The sequence below is a fragment of the Toxotes jaculatrix genome, chromosome 17 (assembly GCF_017976425.1).
Source record: "Toxotes jaculatrix isolate fToxJac2 chromosome 17, fToxJac2.pri, whole genome shotgun sequence".
NCBI lineage: Eukaryota > Metazoa > Chordata > Actinopteri > Toxotidae > Toxotes > Toxotes jaculatrix.
The window spans coordinates 17580163-17595803 of NC_054410.1; the positions used below are offsets into that span (position 1 = coordinate 17580163).

The following is a 15641-nucleotide window of genomic DNA, read 5'->3' on the forward strand; positions in this document are numbered from 1 at the left end:
TCACAAGAGACAGATCTGAAAAAAAAAACGAGATAAACGCTGAATCCTACATTTCCCATGATGCAGCTAATAGCACAGATCTGTTTGACCCTCTCTGCCTGGTTAATAACCACGTCTTACAAACTCCATGCTCCCCGCTTAGTGACGCCGACTCTCTGTCCGAGCCAAAGCCAAGATGACCCTGTTGACATCACTATGACATCATCAGGCACGAGACAACCTTAATGCACACGAGTGCACCTTTAACAGAAGGTCACATCATTTATAAACTTGAAAAGGTCAAAGTTTTAGCTATATCCAACTGAACTTCACCGACATAACAGACCTGAGCTTCATCTACAATTGAATGGCAATATTTTTATTAAGTTAGGAAATCAACACATTTAAGAAATTTAATTATGTACACTGGTTCTACCGCATGGATTTAAAAAAAAAGACAAAAATAAGCTTGACACACCAAGCTAATACATGTTATAGACTTTGCATTTCACATACCCATAAATAATGATCTTGATTCAAATTATAATTACAAGTTTCTGTCATCCTCACGACTGAGCGGATGATGTGCCGTAACCGTCTAGTATTTATTTGTTCACCTCAAAAACGGGAAAAAAAAAAAAAAAATCAAGAACACTGTCACTGAACTGTTCCTCTGGTTTTAAATATCGTAAAACTAGGCTATAAAATACATAAAGCATATCTACCATGTGTTCCATGGGAAACAAAGAAAAGGCAATGGTTTAAGAAATCATTTCTCATGAAATATCGGTAAGCCTTAAAACAAACTTTCAAGCGATTTCAGTAAGGTCATTTACAACAGGTAAAGTAGGCAGGTTTACCACCATTAAAGCAGTCAAGTAATACTAACGTCTGCTAATTTGTTCAAAATATACAGAAAACAACATCGGTGCAAAACGCTTCAGTTGGAGCCGCCGGTAGCGTGCACCACAGTAAACAACTATACTGAGAATTCACAGGGTTTAGCAGGTGCAATGGGCATGTTTGACAAGTGCGTTGTACAGTAGTGGCCGTTGTAATACAGTCATCCAGTGAGTGTGACCAGTGGAGTATGTTTGCACAGCTTTGATTACAGTGGTATGAGCGTTCCTCAGTGTTCCTCTTTGTCGCGGCCTTTCTTTTCCTTCTCGTCTTGCAGGGCGGTGCCCAGCTTCTTGATGAGCACTGACAGCACCTTGTCCAGTGGGTCCATCACACCCCTCTGCAGCCACTTGGGAATGGTAGTCCTGGCGTGGTGGAAGCCAAGTTTCTGCAGGATGTAGTCCACACCCACTGGGTCAATCTTGCGTCCTGTCCAGGAGATGAGCCTGAAGATGGAGGAAACGTTTAGTTTTTAAGATTTTAGAGTTTTAAGAACCTATAAAAACTAACTTTTTTTTCAAATTGAAAACCGAAGCGTTTGTATTTTCACTTTAGTATTTCCATTTTCTGTTCCTTTATACATTTAACCCCACCACATCTGTAAAACAGCTGTAGTTATAGCACTAACCAATGATAAATCAGCTCCACTCCACTCGACCAGTTGTAACATAAAATGCATGTTACACATTCATGCAGAGCTAATACAATAAACAGTACATCACAGGATATCAAGTTACTCTTTAAGTGCAAAAGTTTTAGTTGCTTGTATTTCTATTTATTATGAATTCTGTTTATAATATATTTTTTTTACCTAATAGTGTTATACAGTGATGAGTGACAGCCTTGTATAACTGGCTTTGCATGTTTGGTCTGTGCATCATTGTAAAATCTGGTGTGGCCACCAAGTCATGAAGAATGATGCTTTTCCAGTGTAACAAATGCACACAACGCTCTTCTATTTTCTCCCCTGCTGGTTTTGAATGAACATTATTCATGAACGAACATTGTGACTCAACTGGACTCCGTCAAATGAAAAGGCGTGTGTCTGCCAAAAACAAAAACACACTCCACATGTCTGTGGTGCGGCGGAGCGAAGCTGACCTGAGAGTCGGCTCCAAGTGCCAGGTGTTGCACATGAACTCCCTCCAGTCCACCGTGGTGTAGTTGATGCCGTCGTCCTTGTCCTTGTCCTTGTCCGAGGAGCTTTCGTCGTGCAGGGCCGTGGGGCTCTTCTGGCCTGGCCGAGCCGCAAACATCCGCGGGGCGAAAAGGGCTGAGGGCACACGGGGAGGAAGACAAGCAATAAGATCGTCGCTCGCTTCGAAACGCTCCACCGCCTTCATGTTTTCTTTTTTTGTTTTTTTAACAAGACAAACAGATCCTTCAACAACAACATCCAGCAGCAGAGCACAATAAACACTCATTAATATCCCTGAAAGAGCGGCCGGCACCTTGATGGTATAGATCTAGACTCTATTCACATTCAAATACCCATCTGCCCTACTTCAGCTGATCGGGATTAATCAAACACTGATGAAAATCTTTGCCGCTTTGGCTCTTTTCTCTTTCTGCTCAGCTGCAGAACCAACAGAACAAAGTTAATTGTCATGAAGAATGTGTGCTTTGCCGGCATAAAGAGTGGTAATTTGTTCCTTTGCGACAATAGGAAAGCCATTAAAATGCAGCCAGCATTGGGCTCGCTGACCTCCCCACTGTGTGTGAAAATAACACTCAGCTGCCTGCGTTTCATGCTGCTCTCCAAAATGTGTCCGACAGCATCCAAACAGCTTTGCAGGTACAGAGGCAGACAGATGTGGTCCATCTTGTTGTTGTTGTTGTAGTTTTTTTCTTTTGGATAACACAATGAGTCATTTTCCTGATGTACAATACAATGCCTCGTTTGGAACTTCGACAGCTACTTTCACTCTCGAATAAAATAGTTTTTCATTGCTACACCTGTTGTAGTTGACTCATGAATTTGTCGCAGAGCGTGTGGACATTTGAAATGACTGAACCACAGACCGACTGACTGTATCTGTGATCGCTGGAAAGACACAAACCTTTCTCCTTCTCCTTCAGGTAGGCCGACACCAGGTCGTGGAGGAACATGATGAGCTCAGCGTCCATGGTGACGCAGATGTGGTCGGTGAATTCTGTCACAACGCTGCACTCCACCTTGGGTTTGCTGGTGGAGTCTGGATCAAATTTACAAAAAAAAGAATGAAAGATCTGAACTAGAGACAAGTCACTGCGTCTTTTAATCAGCAATGACACTTGAAAGGTCTTTTTTTTTTTTTTTTACTTCGATTAACCGCTGTACACCCCCAGATTTGTATTGTTCTCTTTATTACTTTTGCGTTCTTCATTTATTTATTATGATGCCGTCTTGTTTTGCATTATGTTTTTTATCTGTGAGAAAACTAAAACCTTTGTAAATTTCTGCAGTTGATATTTTAAGGTCAGCCTTTACCAGAGGTCGGCGTTTTTATTGGAGACTGCGACGTTATTTGAAAATCATTTTATATGTTTATGTTTAAAATTTACAGTTTTTCTGCTGTTGAACATATGTATGTGTTTTAAAAAAAAGGTCCATATTTGACTTTGGACTGAGACACACATTTCACACGTTTCCATGAACCAGACTGTACAAATAAAATATCACTGTGCAGTAAATTTGATATGATGCTGCTGAGGTCACGTTAGTCAGGGGCGACTATTTACACCATATTTGCTGACTAAAATGATAAAAGGATTTAGTTTGACCTTAAAAAAAAATAAATAAATAAAATGTGCGTGACAAGACTTCAGCAGGTGGGCTATTGCCTTGATGCAGCGTTACACCACTGTGCGGCGGTACCTGTTAGAGAAGGTTCATCTGGATCTTGTACGTGGATGGACTTAAAGTCCAGCTGCATCCTGGGAAGAGCAAAGATCGTCTCCGTTTCGTGGTTGTAGCTGGAGGAGCTGCGGAAGCTGCTCAGCAGGCTGGAGCTCTTGGCAGCCACTCCGCTCTCTTGGTTGTTGGCCTCCACGTTCCTGAGCAAGTTCAGCTCTGAAGCCGGAGATAAGACAGAGTCAGAAACTCTTTCAGAGTTTAAGGTCATGTTCACAGTTCTCTGCTTCGTTAAATACTATCTGCACCTATTTTACATTTAAGATAACAGGCAGCTGCTGTGAGGCAGAAACAAAGTAGCTCCTCTGCAAAGAAAAAAAAAAAAGAGAGAAAGCCGTCTGTCGCCTTTTAGTCAGAGCTGTCTGAAGACGAGGAAAGTTTGAAGTTCAAAGCCCACTGGCAATCAGCTGCCAGTTTATTAGGAACACCTTGCTAAAACAAATGCTGTCTCATACCACGGCTTCACTGTGTTGTGCATGTGGGAATTGTGTTTTCAAAATGTGAACCTGTTCCTTTAATCCAGTTTCTTTCTCAGCTTCCACTGTCAGTCGCAGCAGCAGCAGCCCACTGACTGCGTTTAACACCACGGCAAACTCTGACCTAAAAATGATCCCAGTAAGTTTCACACAGTGACGTTTACTGATTCTAAATTTCCCTGATTAGTTCCTGAATCAGCTCATACTATGAACTGAGGTATTGGAATAAATATCGTAGATATATGTAGAAGTGTGATGACATTAGGATAAAATATAAATGATTTACAGGTGAAATAACTGGTTACCTTCGTTCCTCATGGCAGTAACGTAGTTGAACCATTCTTTGACAGTAGCAACACCGTGTGGAGGGTTTTCGTGCCGGCGGCGGGTTATCTTGGTTATGGTAGCCATTGGGCTTTCGAGCGCGCCGCATGGTTTGGTTACCATAGTGTTGTGGCCCAGATGGAAATCCAGTGTCTGAACAATGTAGGTAGAATCATCTTTGGAGCCTGGATATAATAAAAACAAATGTCTGTTGTTAAGCAGCGATCACAGAGCCAAAGTTAAATCTATAAATCTGTAATTACAACTGACAATAATGATGGTTTTCAGTTTATGCAGTGGCTGGTTTTTTGATTGAACATATCGTCTAAATAACACCCCTAAAACAACGTAAGCCTGAAATGTCCTCACCGTCCTCCCAGATCTTCTGAGCCTCAGTCCAGAAGGCGATGTTCGGCTCTTCCAGGTGGAACAGAGCCCATGATTTGGAGCGGAAGTTGGGTCCGTGAAAGCAGGCCAGCGTCATGTGATTGCCATGGAGACTCATTGAACCGCCCAGCTGCACGGCGTCCTCGGGCAGAGGCATCTGGAAGAGGGAGATGTGGCAGCCGGCGATTACCTTCAGCACCCCGGGCCAGTGGCGGTGATGGGCCGCGTCCATGTCTGTGTGACAAAGACGGTTAGGAGACACAGAAATGAGAAGTGGGGAGGATGAAGGCAGACGGATCAATTCTGACTGGAACATGAGGCATGTTGCTGCTGCTAACAGGATCAGATTTTGTGTGTTATGTTGCTTTCAGCCTTCTTTTTAAATCCATGCTGCTTGAGCTTTTTGTTTGTTTTTAATTATCTCATGAGCATGTTTGATTAGTTTCAGTTGTTGAACAACCTTGTCAACTGTTTGAAAAAGCGGTATACAAATTACGCTTATTAGAATTACAAATGATTTCACTTCCTACAACCAGCAGGGCTGCCTCAGACACTTGCTGTGCATACCTCATTATGCCACAGTCTGCATTAAATACTTCAGTATAGAAAAAGGCACGCTTACACAGCTCTGCGGCTCCTTTCTCGGTGTTGATGACGGGGGTTTTGGGGGGCAGGTAGGGGCCGGGGCCCCAGGTGGAGAGGGCGCGCTTGCTGGTGTCGAATTGCTGAGTGAAAAACTCCTGCAGCTTCATGCCGATCTTGATGAGGTCTGGTGTGGTGGAGCGTGAAATGATCACCTGGAAAATGTCCCACTGCAAGTCTCCGTGGACGAAGATCTCACTGGAGGGAGGAGGAGGAGGGAAGGTGGCGAACGGCGAAGCAGATGATTGAGCCGATGGTTAAATTTGTAGGAAACAAAGGAAGGCAAGTAAAACTGCCAGAAATCTTATGTGGATTAAATAAAACTGCATCATGAATGACCGTAAATACTAAATCCAATCTGGTGTAATTCCACTATTATGGCACTGATACCAAACATAAACACATGTGCTCCAGTCCAGACATCAGTTAAACTGTAAATCCTGGCAATAAGATGTTGACGTTTGTCTGTTTCTATTAATAAAATCTGATCGTTTGCTTTGGTTTGTATTTCCATCCTTAAGAAACTGGGATTAAACTCTAATGGAGAGAACACACACCTGCCTGTTTGAGTATTTCAAATGCAGACATCTGTAGATATTTTCTTGCTGATGGCTCTAAAATACTGAGTTTGAATAAATGGGACTAAATATGAATAATGTGAAATCGCCCTTTATGAAAATCCACCAAATACGTTACAGCACGGTGTTGTATTTTAAGAAGCCACAGGTGTTGTGTGTCATGATAAGCTTCAGCTGACATGTTCTCCGTTTCGTACCTTTTCTCTGATAGGCTGGTGTCAACAGTGCACAGGTTGACCTTCCATTCGTCCTGCAGCTGCAGGTCAGCGTTGCTGAACACTCCCATCAGGATACTGGAGCCCATGTAGTCCACCCGAGCCTCCGTGGAGCCCATGGTGATCTGGATCTTATGGCTGGGCTGCTGGTTCGGGTGTTCAGAGATGTGGGCTAGAAAACAGATGGAGACTGGTTAGCACTGCAGCACTGAGTGACCGCTAATAACATGGCAGTCAAACTGGATGAGAGTAAAAAGGGAATAGTGTATAATTAAAATAAAGTTTATTTACACTGAATTTTTTTTTTTGCCAAAGATGTTTTAAATTTAAAAGATTTAAATGAAAAAAAATCTCCAAAGTCATGTTAAGATATTAAACTGAAATAAACAAAATATTAAAACAGGCAATGGAATCATATCCTGGTCTCTAGCTTTCTACAGAGCGGAGGTTGCATAGTAAAATCAGTATGAAAAAGAACGAACACATTCACACTGATCTCTTTCCCTCACGCAAAACTGAGTCCATTTAAAACGAGATGGTTAATTTAGCAGATTTGATTAATTTATTTAAATTTAATAAAACTTAATTGCAAAGCTTTAGCTTGCTTCAGTATCAAGGTCTGTCTTACTCACGGGCATAAAATTCAAATATTTCATTTTCAATAAGATTTTGCTTCACAGAAAAAAAAAACTGTGTAAAAAGGCAAAGAGTTTAGAGTGAACTATATCAAAGATCAGCATTATATGCAAAGCTGCAGCAGGAGGAACACAGTAACATGAATACTCATAAGAACCTGTAAAAGAACGACTCATTGATTAGATATATTCCATTTAAAAAAGAGCACAACATGTACAAATGTCCTATATTAGCAAATTTAAACACTAGATGCGATAGATAAGAGTAGAAAGTGAAAGTGTTTTTATGTCTACGTTCCATCACTGCACAGCTCCCAGTGTAGTTTAAGAACTGTGCACTGAACTCTGGCTCAGCTCCACATCCACAGTTTACACTCTGCTAGAACAAGAGCTGCTAATGAGCTGCAGAAAAACAGAAAAACACCAGATGTCTGAAAAATCGATGCTTTGTTTACTTACAGACCATCTCCAGGGTGTTCACGTCTATATTGCCACCCACCACCCCACCCTTGGAGTCGAGTTTGGAGCGGCCGAGGCCGACAGACATGCTGATCTCTCGGTCCCGGTTGCTGCCAACAGACAGTCGTCCCTGACTCTTCAGCCCGCTGGTCGTCCACCTGCAGGGGCAAACACAACTGTGAGATCTCCTGAAACGCTGCTGAATAATGCAGAGGTGCTCTCTATGAAACATAAATGACTCATGAGAACTTGCCGGGGAGTAAACACAGGTAACTGAAAAGGAAAAAACCAGTCGACCTCAAGTACTGAATGTGACTGACAGGTCAACAAGCGATTATGCATTTCAGCTAACATGTCATTATCTCCAAGTGTCTGTTCATCATGTCATTATTAGCTAATGTCCAAGTACAGCTTGGTGATTTCACCTTTTGTGTTGATACAGTTCTTGTTTTAAACAAAAGACTTCATCTGTGCATAAATGTTTTTATGTTGGAAGAATATTCTGAAGTCATAAATAATATAATTAGAGCTGGAGAGGCAGGAGATGTGTGTGTGTTGCTCAGGGAGCCCACACATTTCCAGAGTGGAAGATGTTTTTTAAACTTTCTGACGACGCAGAGCTCATAAAACCACTCTGCCTTAGTTATGAGGGTGTTGAGTTTGTCACTGATTCAGCAGAATTTTCTGCACTTCAGCCTGAACTGTACAGATGAACGCTGTAACGACTGCATATCGTGGTGGCCGGTAAAATACAACCGTGGACAAGAGAGGAATCAGATGATGAAGGGCCATAAGGGCTGGAATATCACATGTAATATCAGCATGGGAGTCATTTCATAACAATGACTATTAGAATGACAGTTTCCACTTGCTGAGAGTTAGATGAGGAGACTGATGCCACTCTCATGTCTTTGTGGTAAATGTGGAATTATGGCTGTTTTCAATGTTCATGCTAAGCTAAGCTAACTGTCTCCAAGCCACAGCTATAAGGTTCTTGTGCAGACATGTGCATGGTATCGATCTTCTTATCTGTTTGTCTGTTTCTTTAAAATCACTTCAGTTACATTTCTGACATAAAGGTTAAAGTATGTACATGAACGAGTGCTGAAACTGTGACTTACGTGTTGTTTCCCATTACGTTGCTCATGTTCATTTGGACGGTGAGCTGTTTCAGGTTGATGGCAAACACCACCAACGTCTCCCACGGCGCCCCCTGCTGACCTGCCGCTTTACCGTTTTTACTGAAGGAGGGAGTGGATGTTTTCGTCACCGAGTCTGGATAAAAATGAAGAGAGAGATTAGAGAAAAGGCGATCGAGAGCATTTTGTCATTTTCCTCTTTCATTTGTCAGCACTCACCTCTCCTAGGAGCTGAGGAATCAGACACGCTCCTGGTGCGACCAGGTGCAGGGGACTTGAGGTGACCCAGGCCGCCCGGGGACATGTTGCTTCCAGTGGAATGTTCCGAAAAGACATTGGGGGACTGGGGTATGTGCTGTGTCCCGGTGCTGCCGTCCCATGTCCTCCAGTAAGCTTTCCGACTGGACTCGGGGGACAGATGTTGGGTGACGTTTTCAGCCGAGTCTGGGGTGGCGGGGCCAGAGGCTGAAGCAAAGATAAAGGTGCGCAGATGTAAGTGTGAGGACAACCGCAGAAATGTCAACATGGAACAGTAACAGGAGATGTTGGCCCAAGGAGGGTCAGCGTGATGGGTCAGTGATGGGTCAAACAGAAAACCATCCATGAACAATTTAAGAAAAAGAAAGTGTTCACTGTTCATTGTGCCTGATGCCACATAAAAGCTGAAACTTTACAACTAAAGATCTGGCCACATGATTGCTGTTCTTATCTTTGGGACAACTTCAGATAAAGTGGGTATTTTCTACAGAACAGCAGAGAGCTATAAACATACCACACCAACCAAAGCAGAGCAAATCGTCTGACTGGTCAAAAAGTCACCTGGCAAGTTGATTGTCTGGTCTCCAAGGAAGAGGCGTCTGGCGATACTCCGCCTGTACCAGGCTCTAGGGAAGGCCAGGATCTCGCTCAGTCGTCTCATGTCGTACTTGAAGGAAGCCGAGCCGATGTCACACACAGCTAGGGGGCAGTACATGAGACATTAAATTAAATGTTCTCCAGTGCAAACACAGACTCCATATAACAAATCTGACACTCAAAGATTGTAAATTTTTCATCGACAGTATTTCTTGGCTTGTAAAATGTCCCATTTATCAGCTGAAGCACTTGTTGCTTTATGTGTATTTCAATCCCTGTCTGTCCTGGAGTAGGAGTCTTCGAGGTTCCCATGATGCTGCTGATGCTAAATTCCATGACTGAGCTCTATAATGTACTTCATATCCCCCAAAGATGCTACACTGAGAGTATTCAGTTCTGTTGTATATCTCTCCAAATGCCCTCGGCTGTAGTGCTGGATTACGTAATGCTGCTGGAGTCCCAGATTAAGCGAACACACAAAAGGACCCAGCAGTGCTTGTATTAAACACTATGCACTGGACTCAGACATCTCACTGATATTATGAACCTTCCTGTTGAATCAGACTGGAACAAAGCTGGAGACAACTCATGGAAAAAGACATGAATCATAAAGTAAACATCTGGACATTTTACTATTTAAAGCAGCACTCGTCATCAGCAGATGTTAACCTCTCTTGAACAGTGATCTAAAGGTTCCCTTACTTCCCCCTGCCTGAAATAAACCTTTATTAATTCCATTCAAATTCTCCAGTGAGAAAATGAACCTTGCGTAGACTAAGACAGGTACGGTAATATAATCTAATGCAAAAGGCCATGCTGTACCTGAGATGTTGATGAGGGTTGTGTCCATCTTGCCACCTTTGGGAGGAATGAAGCTTTCAATGAATGTGGGGCCTCCGGTTCGTCTCATCCTGGATAAGCTGACCTTCACGAACTCCAGGTTGATGCTCAAAGAGTCTTTTCTTCCTGTGACAGAGGACGGCTCCTCGTCTACTGTGCCTTCAGGAGAAAGAGCCATGCTCATGATGATTAGACTTTAATCTTCACACATTAATAACTCGTGGAATGAGATACCTCCTTAGTACTAAAAGGATATTTTACAGTAGGCTCACGGTTATTTCCATCTACACTCGACCCTAGCACATTTTTATACATGTTTATTTTACACAGCTCTTATCTGTGGAGTAAGGGGGCAAGAAGGCTTCACCAGCAGGAATATTAGACACTCATTTCAGTGAAAACCTGTATCTCTGTATCATTAGCATGAGAAAATCACAGCAAGTTTTCCCTCTTCCCGTACCTAATGGCCCTGGGCCCGGAGGCAACCCTGTGACAGCAGATTTCTGCTTTCCGGCACCATAGGGGTGAAAGACGTAGAGGGAGAAGTCAGACATGCAGGCGGTGAAGCTGAGGCCCGAGGAGTTACTGGGGGGGCCGGTGAGGTCGGACTGGCTGCTGCTGTGGCGGCTCCTGCCCAGAGGGCTCCCCAGCAATGGAGATGCTGGAATGAGGCAGAGGATAGAGAGGGAAAAAAAAAGAGAGGAGGTAAGACAGAGCAGACATAAATGAGCTAAAATCTGACTATGAACAGTGGGAATCACTGCGTCACAGTTTACAAGCCTGACACCTCATCAGCAGCCTGTTTTTGACACAAATGATAAAATCACATTTTTATAATAAAAAGGAGTAACCTAATTAGAGCAGAGATCCAAATGAACTGTCTGCTGCAAGGTTAATGCATCACATAAATATTGATGGCGTACTGTAATATTAATACACAGCTATTCCCCTTTTGGCTTTAGAGCAAACTCTACATTTACCGTAAATGTGACTGGACTAAATAAAAAATAAGATGGAATGAGATGCACTGAGAAAAAAAAAAAAAAAAAAAAACAGGGCAGAACTTGCATGATTTGTCAAAAAGACGGACTGGAGAGCAAAGTAATGAATGCAAGAGAACAAGCTGGGAGCAACATTAAATCACACAGGGCCCAGACATGGCATGGAGTGACTGCTAATAGATAGGCTCACAGTGTGTGACAGACTGTAAAAAAAAAGTCTGACTTCAAATGTTTTGTTCTTCACATATCTCTGCACACGTTAGAGCACCATTATTCCGCTAAAACAAAACGCCAAGTCATTTTCAGACCTTTGCTGGGAGGCGGTTTGGGGATATGTTGCCCCGGCGGGGTGGAGGAGGGCGGGTGGGATCCGTCGGTGGGGTGAGCTCCTGTTGGGGTCTCCAGTTCTCCGCGGTTAGAGGAGAAGACCAGGTCTAAAGAGGGCAGTTTGAGCATACACTCCACCCTGGACATGGGCAGGCAGCTGAAGCGGATCTGTGAGGGCTGGAAACACAAATGATAACTCAGGTTTTAGCCAGAAACAAACAGGGACTGAAAACATTAAATAAATATGCTGAAAAATAAAGATAATACATAAAACATCCATAGCTTATGTTGTTATTTTCAATTCACATGTTAATGACCTAAAATTTGTGCTTGAATTCCCCAAACTATTTTTTGGGGTTACTGTTATTATTTAAATGTTGTGACATTTGTTTGTGAAAAAAAGGGGCTATGGAGAAAGTGAGCTGTAAGAATTACAGTCAGCTTCTTCATACCTGGACTCTGACATAGACAACCACGTCCACAGGGAAGGAGGAGTAGGCCGACGTGGAAGAGGAAACCAGGGAGGTGGTGGATTCCTCCAGCTGCTCCACCGTATCAAACTGACCCATGTCCTCCTCCTGGGAAGCTACAGCTGAGACACAGGTAAAGACATGTAAGTGTGTGTTATAAGTCCTCTGTGGGTGGTATCCTTATAGATCAGCTGGTACTCAAACCAACCTGCATAGCTCCTCTCCACAGGAGTGATAGGAATGGTCTCAAGTGCTTTTTCCAGGAAGTCCAGCAGACAGGGACTGATGACCATTTCCTCTGGCAGAGTCTGCAGAGCCACCCAGGCGTACAGCTTGGCCGTCTTTACCCCTCCACTGCCCTTACCTTTGGCTGCAGAGACACACAGAAGTTAAAAGTCATATGTAGCCTGGGCTAAATGTCTGCAGCTCTTCTGGAATTTCAATTTGTAAACTTATAAAAAAAAACAAAAAAAAAACCCAGGAATCATATTAAGAGTAGTTTCTTCCCCTCTGTGGTGCACATCAATATGCATGAGCCCGTTTGATCAAAGGTGCCCTCTGGATTCATGCCGTAAAATAAAGGATGAAATCACATGCATTGGATTCGGTGGGTCCACGTGTGGATGTAAATCATCGGATTGCAGAGACGTAGCACTGTAGTTTCGGTGATTACGGACGGTGCTAGGGCATGCAATTAAAAATGAGGGAATGCTCAGTACCTGATGGAATAGGTGGGGGCGGGGGAGGTAGGAGCGAGTTAGTCTTGCTTTGGACAGCATTGGGAGGGTTGGGAGGGCCGCTATCTTTCATACCATACAGCTTCGACTCTTTGGAGAGAGTGCGAGGGAGAGAGGATCCACGCGACGCGTTGGGTGACTCCGTCTTCAGGGTCTTGGAGTTGTAGTGCAGCTGGGGGAGAGAATTAATCATTTAAAGCACAAAAGTAAACAAACAACAGAGTAGAAGCTTGTGGGCGATTTGGATGCTGAGGGAGAGGCTGACCTTAACGTCTACCCCTGGAATGTAGAAGACTGTGGTCTCCATGTCATTAGATTTGGTCTGCAGAGAGGAGGGACATTTCTTTCCAGCTAAGAGATGGGTGGTGGACGTGTAGGTGGGCTGCAGCTTCTTCTTCTTCGGGGGAGATTCCTGGTCCAGGCTCCTGAGGCTGCGCTCACAGCTCCTGAAAAATCCACAGGGAGAAGAGTCTTGTAATGTGAAGAGGGAAGGTGTGCTTATGCCTCATTCTGTTTGGTTAGTTGAATATATAAAGTTGTACTTCTTGTATCCACCAAGAACAAGCTGTCACAGCTGTTCCAGGTACAGCATAAAGCTTGATCTGGCAAATCATTCGAGTGGATTTCATAATGTAGAGTCTGATTTGACTTTTCCTGAGTCGTTATTTCAAAAATGACTCACAGAGGAAAATGTGAAGCAGACATTAAATTAATTTCTGTAGTTTTCAGAATGAATGACGTGCATTACATCGTACCTCCTGAAGGAAATGTCCTCATGCTCGGGTTGCTGAGTAGTGGGGTGAAGGACACACTTCCCGCTGTCAATCTCCACACGGACATCCAGCTCAAAGTCAATGTTTCTTTCAGTTGTTGGGCCACTGAAGCTGCGGTTGGCAGGTGTGCTCGGCCAGCGCTCGCTGAACAGCTGACTCACAGCAGAAAAGCCTGAGGACTTCCTGTGAGACGCTTGGCTGAGAACAAATGAGCAAAAAGACTGTTTAGAGAAAACAGCAAAGCTTTATTTCCAGTTGAAAACATAAATCATAAAAGCAAAACTTCTATGATAATGTGAGATTAATTTTGCGTCCTGTCATTTAACATTAGAATGCTTGAGAGGACAAAAACAAAACGAGAAGAAAACTCACAAAGGCCTTCGATAGCTCGGCAGTCTCTCGCGTTCAAACTCGTCCTCCTTTTCGGAGTCTTCGGAGGAGGAAGTGGACAGGTCGTCGCGCCTCATGTCATCGTGCTGGAAGGGAAGCGTGGGTGAGAAGAGAGCAGGGGTGCCGGGGGCACTGAAAACTGAGTGCTGGCCATCGACAGTGGATGGAGAATGAAGATGAAGGTGATGATGAGGATGGGATGGCTCGTCTACGGTGACTGACAACAGGTCCACCTCTGTCTCCTCAGGAAACTTCAGAGAAGGGCAGAAAATCAAACTCACACAAGGGGACAGGGGTCTGTTTAAAGTCCATCCTACTTAGAGACATCAATCCAACAATCTTGGTGATGTAGCCGATGTCTGAAAGTAGGAAGGAAGCCAAGGAATCATAACTTTGAAGGAGATAGTGTTCTGTACAACAGACCATGTCGATCACAAGTTAGTTTATTCTTTCTTTCATTTATTTATTTATCATTTACTCAGTTTTATGAGCTCGTGTCCAGTGACAGAACACTACCAGCCTGCAACTGTTCTCAGAGGAGCCGAGAGGTCATGCACTTTCTGTGAAAAGGAATGAAAGAGAGACAATGTGTGACGAAGAGGAAGATGAGGACGACGTGACACCCCGACAGGAGAAAAGGTGAAACACGCTCTGAAGAGGGCCACCATGGGAAAAAAGTACCCAAAGGAGTCTGGAGCTGGAGAAAATGCCCATTTGCCAACAGTAACAACAGATCCCCAAGACAGGTATCGACAGAGGCTGACTGCAGCTGAACATGATTTGACTGGTGCTTTTTAGACTAAACCACCATCAGGTTATCAGTCTATTCACAAGTTGGTAAACGAGTAATAAATCAGTGGCTGAGGGAAGTAAGTGGGTGGTTAAGGCCAAATGACCACAGAGTGAATGACAAGTGAGGCAAATCCTACAGCCTTCACCAGAGTCAGCCTGGGTCTGTCATCATTAAAGGACGATTGGAGGAACTGAAAAAGATTTGATTATTTACACCAAGCTGGGGAATACCACTGCAGACAGATTCATCCACGTTCATAGGGAAAATGAGACCTTCATAGATTAATTAACTATCAGTTTTGATAGAAGAAAGATTTGCTGGTATAAAATAGGTTTTGTGTCAGCTCAATCCGAAGGTTCTGAAGTGGATTTTGGTTGCAAATTAGTTTGCTAATATTTTAAAGGAACAGTTTGATTCTCCCGGAGCCTCTGCTGGATTTTGGGTCTGTCCCAACACCAACACTTGCAGTTGAAGTGAGTAGTCAAGTGGCTACATATTTCTGGTAATTGCCACAGCGCCCAAGTGCCTGTGAAGAACGCGAGCATGAGGGGGCTTATCAGAGCTCACTGGGACACACTCGATTAATAAGGAACTCCCATCACTCCCACATTTACATGGCACAACTGAGCTCAGATGATTTGATGGAATAAAATTGTTAACATAAGAAAATATACAGTTTTATGGTTACAAGCAAGTGACAGACATTTTTTGTTGACACTGCCAGACATGCATTATTAATGTTATCAGTCTTAGAAGAACAGTGTGGTACGTGGGTACATTTTTCCTAACATGAAACATGCTTTCTACCTGGTGGTGTATGAACACACA

General features: G+C 43.5%; 1 protein-coding gene across 9 annotated transcripts in view; it reads right to left on the reverse strand.

Moving 5' to 3' along the window:
- Window positions 1–337: 337 nt before the first annotated feature.
- kiaa1109 (KIAA1109 ortholog) overlaps window positions 338–15641 on the reverse strand; it is a 65592-nt gene continuing 50288 nt past the window's right edge. For 7 of the 9 annotated variants that reach the window (XM_041061090.1, XM_041061098.1, XM_041061097.1 and 4 more), the window contains 21 exons: window positions 14003–14271; window positions 13613–13828; window positions 13123–13303; window positions 12840–13029; window positions 12329–12490; window positions 12103–12242; window positions 11632–11827; window positions 10783–10983; window positions 10305–10481; window positions 9447–9584; window positions 8847–9092; window positions 8610–8763; window positions 7489–7646; window positions 6377–6566; window positions 5582–5799; window positions 4942–5193; window positions 4554–4757; window positions 3737–3931; window positions 2940–3074; window positions 1981–2152; window positions 338–1325 (listed from right to left, as the gene is read on the reverse strand). In XM_041061090.1, coding sequence (XP_040917024.1) covers window positions 1109–1325; window positions 1981–2152; window positions 2940–3074; window positions 3737–3931; window positions 4554–4757; window positions 4942–5193; window positions 5582–5799; window positions 6377–6566; window positions 7489–7646; window positions 8610–8763; window positions 8847–9092; window positions 9447–9584; window positions 10305–10481; window positions 10783–10983; window positions 11632–11827; window positions 12103–12242; window positions 12329–12490; window positions 12840–13029; window positions 13123–13303; window positions 13613–13828; window positions 14003–14271 — 4011 coding nt within the window. In that variant the 3' untranslated portion in view covers window positions 338–1108. The remainder of the gene's footprint in view (window positions 1326–1980; window positions 2153–2939; window positions 3075–3736; window positions 3932–4553; window positions 4758–4941; window positions 5194–5581; window positions 5800–6376; window positions 6567–7488; window positions 7647–8609; window positions 8764–8846; window positions 9093–9446; window positions 9585–10304; window positions 10482–10782; window positions 10984–11631; window positions 11828–12102; window positions 12243–12328; window positions 12491–12839; window positions 13030–13122; window positions 13304–13612; window positions 13829–14002; window positions 14272–15641) is intronic. The other 2 variants (XM_041061095.1, XM_041061093.1) reach the window with 2 other exon arrangements.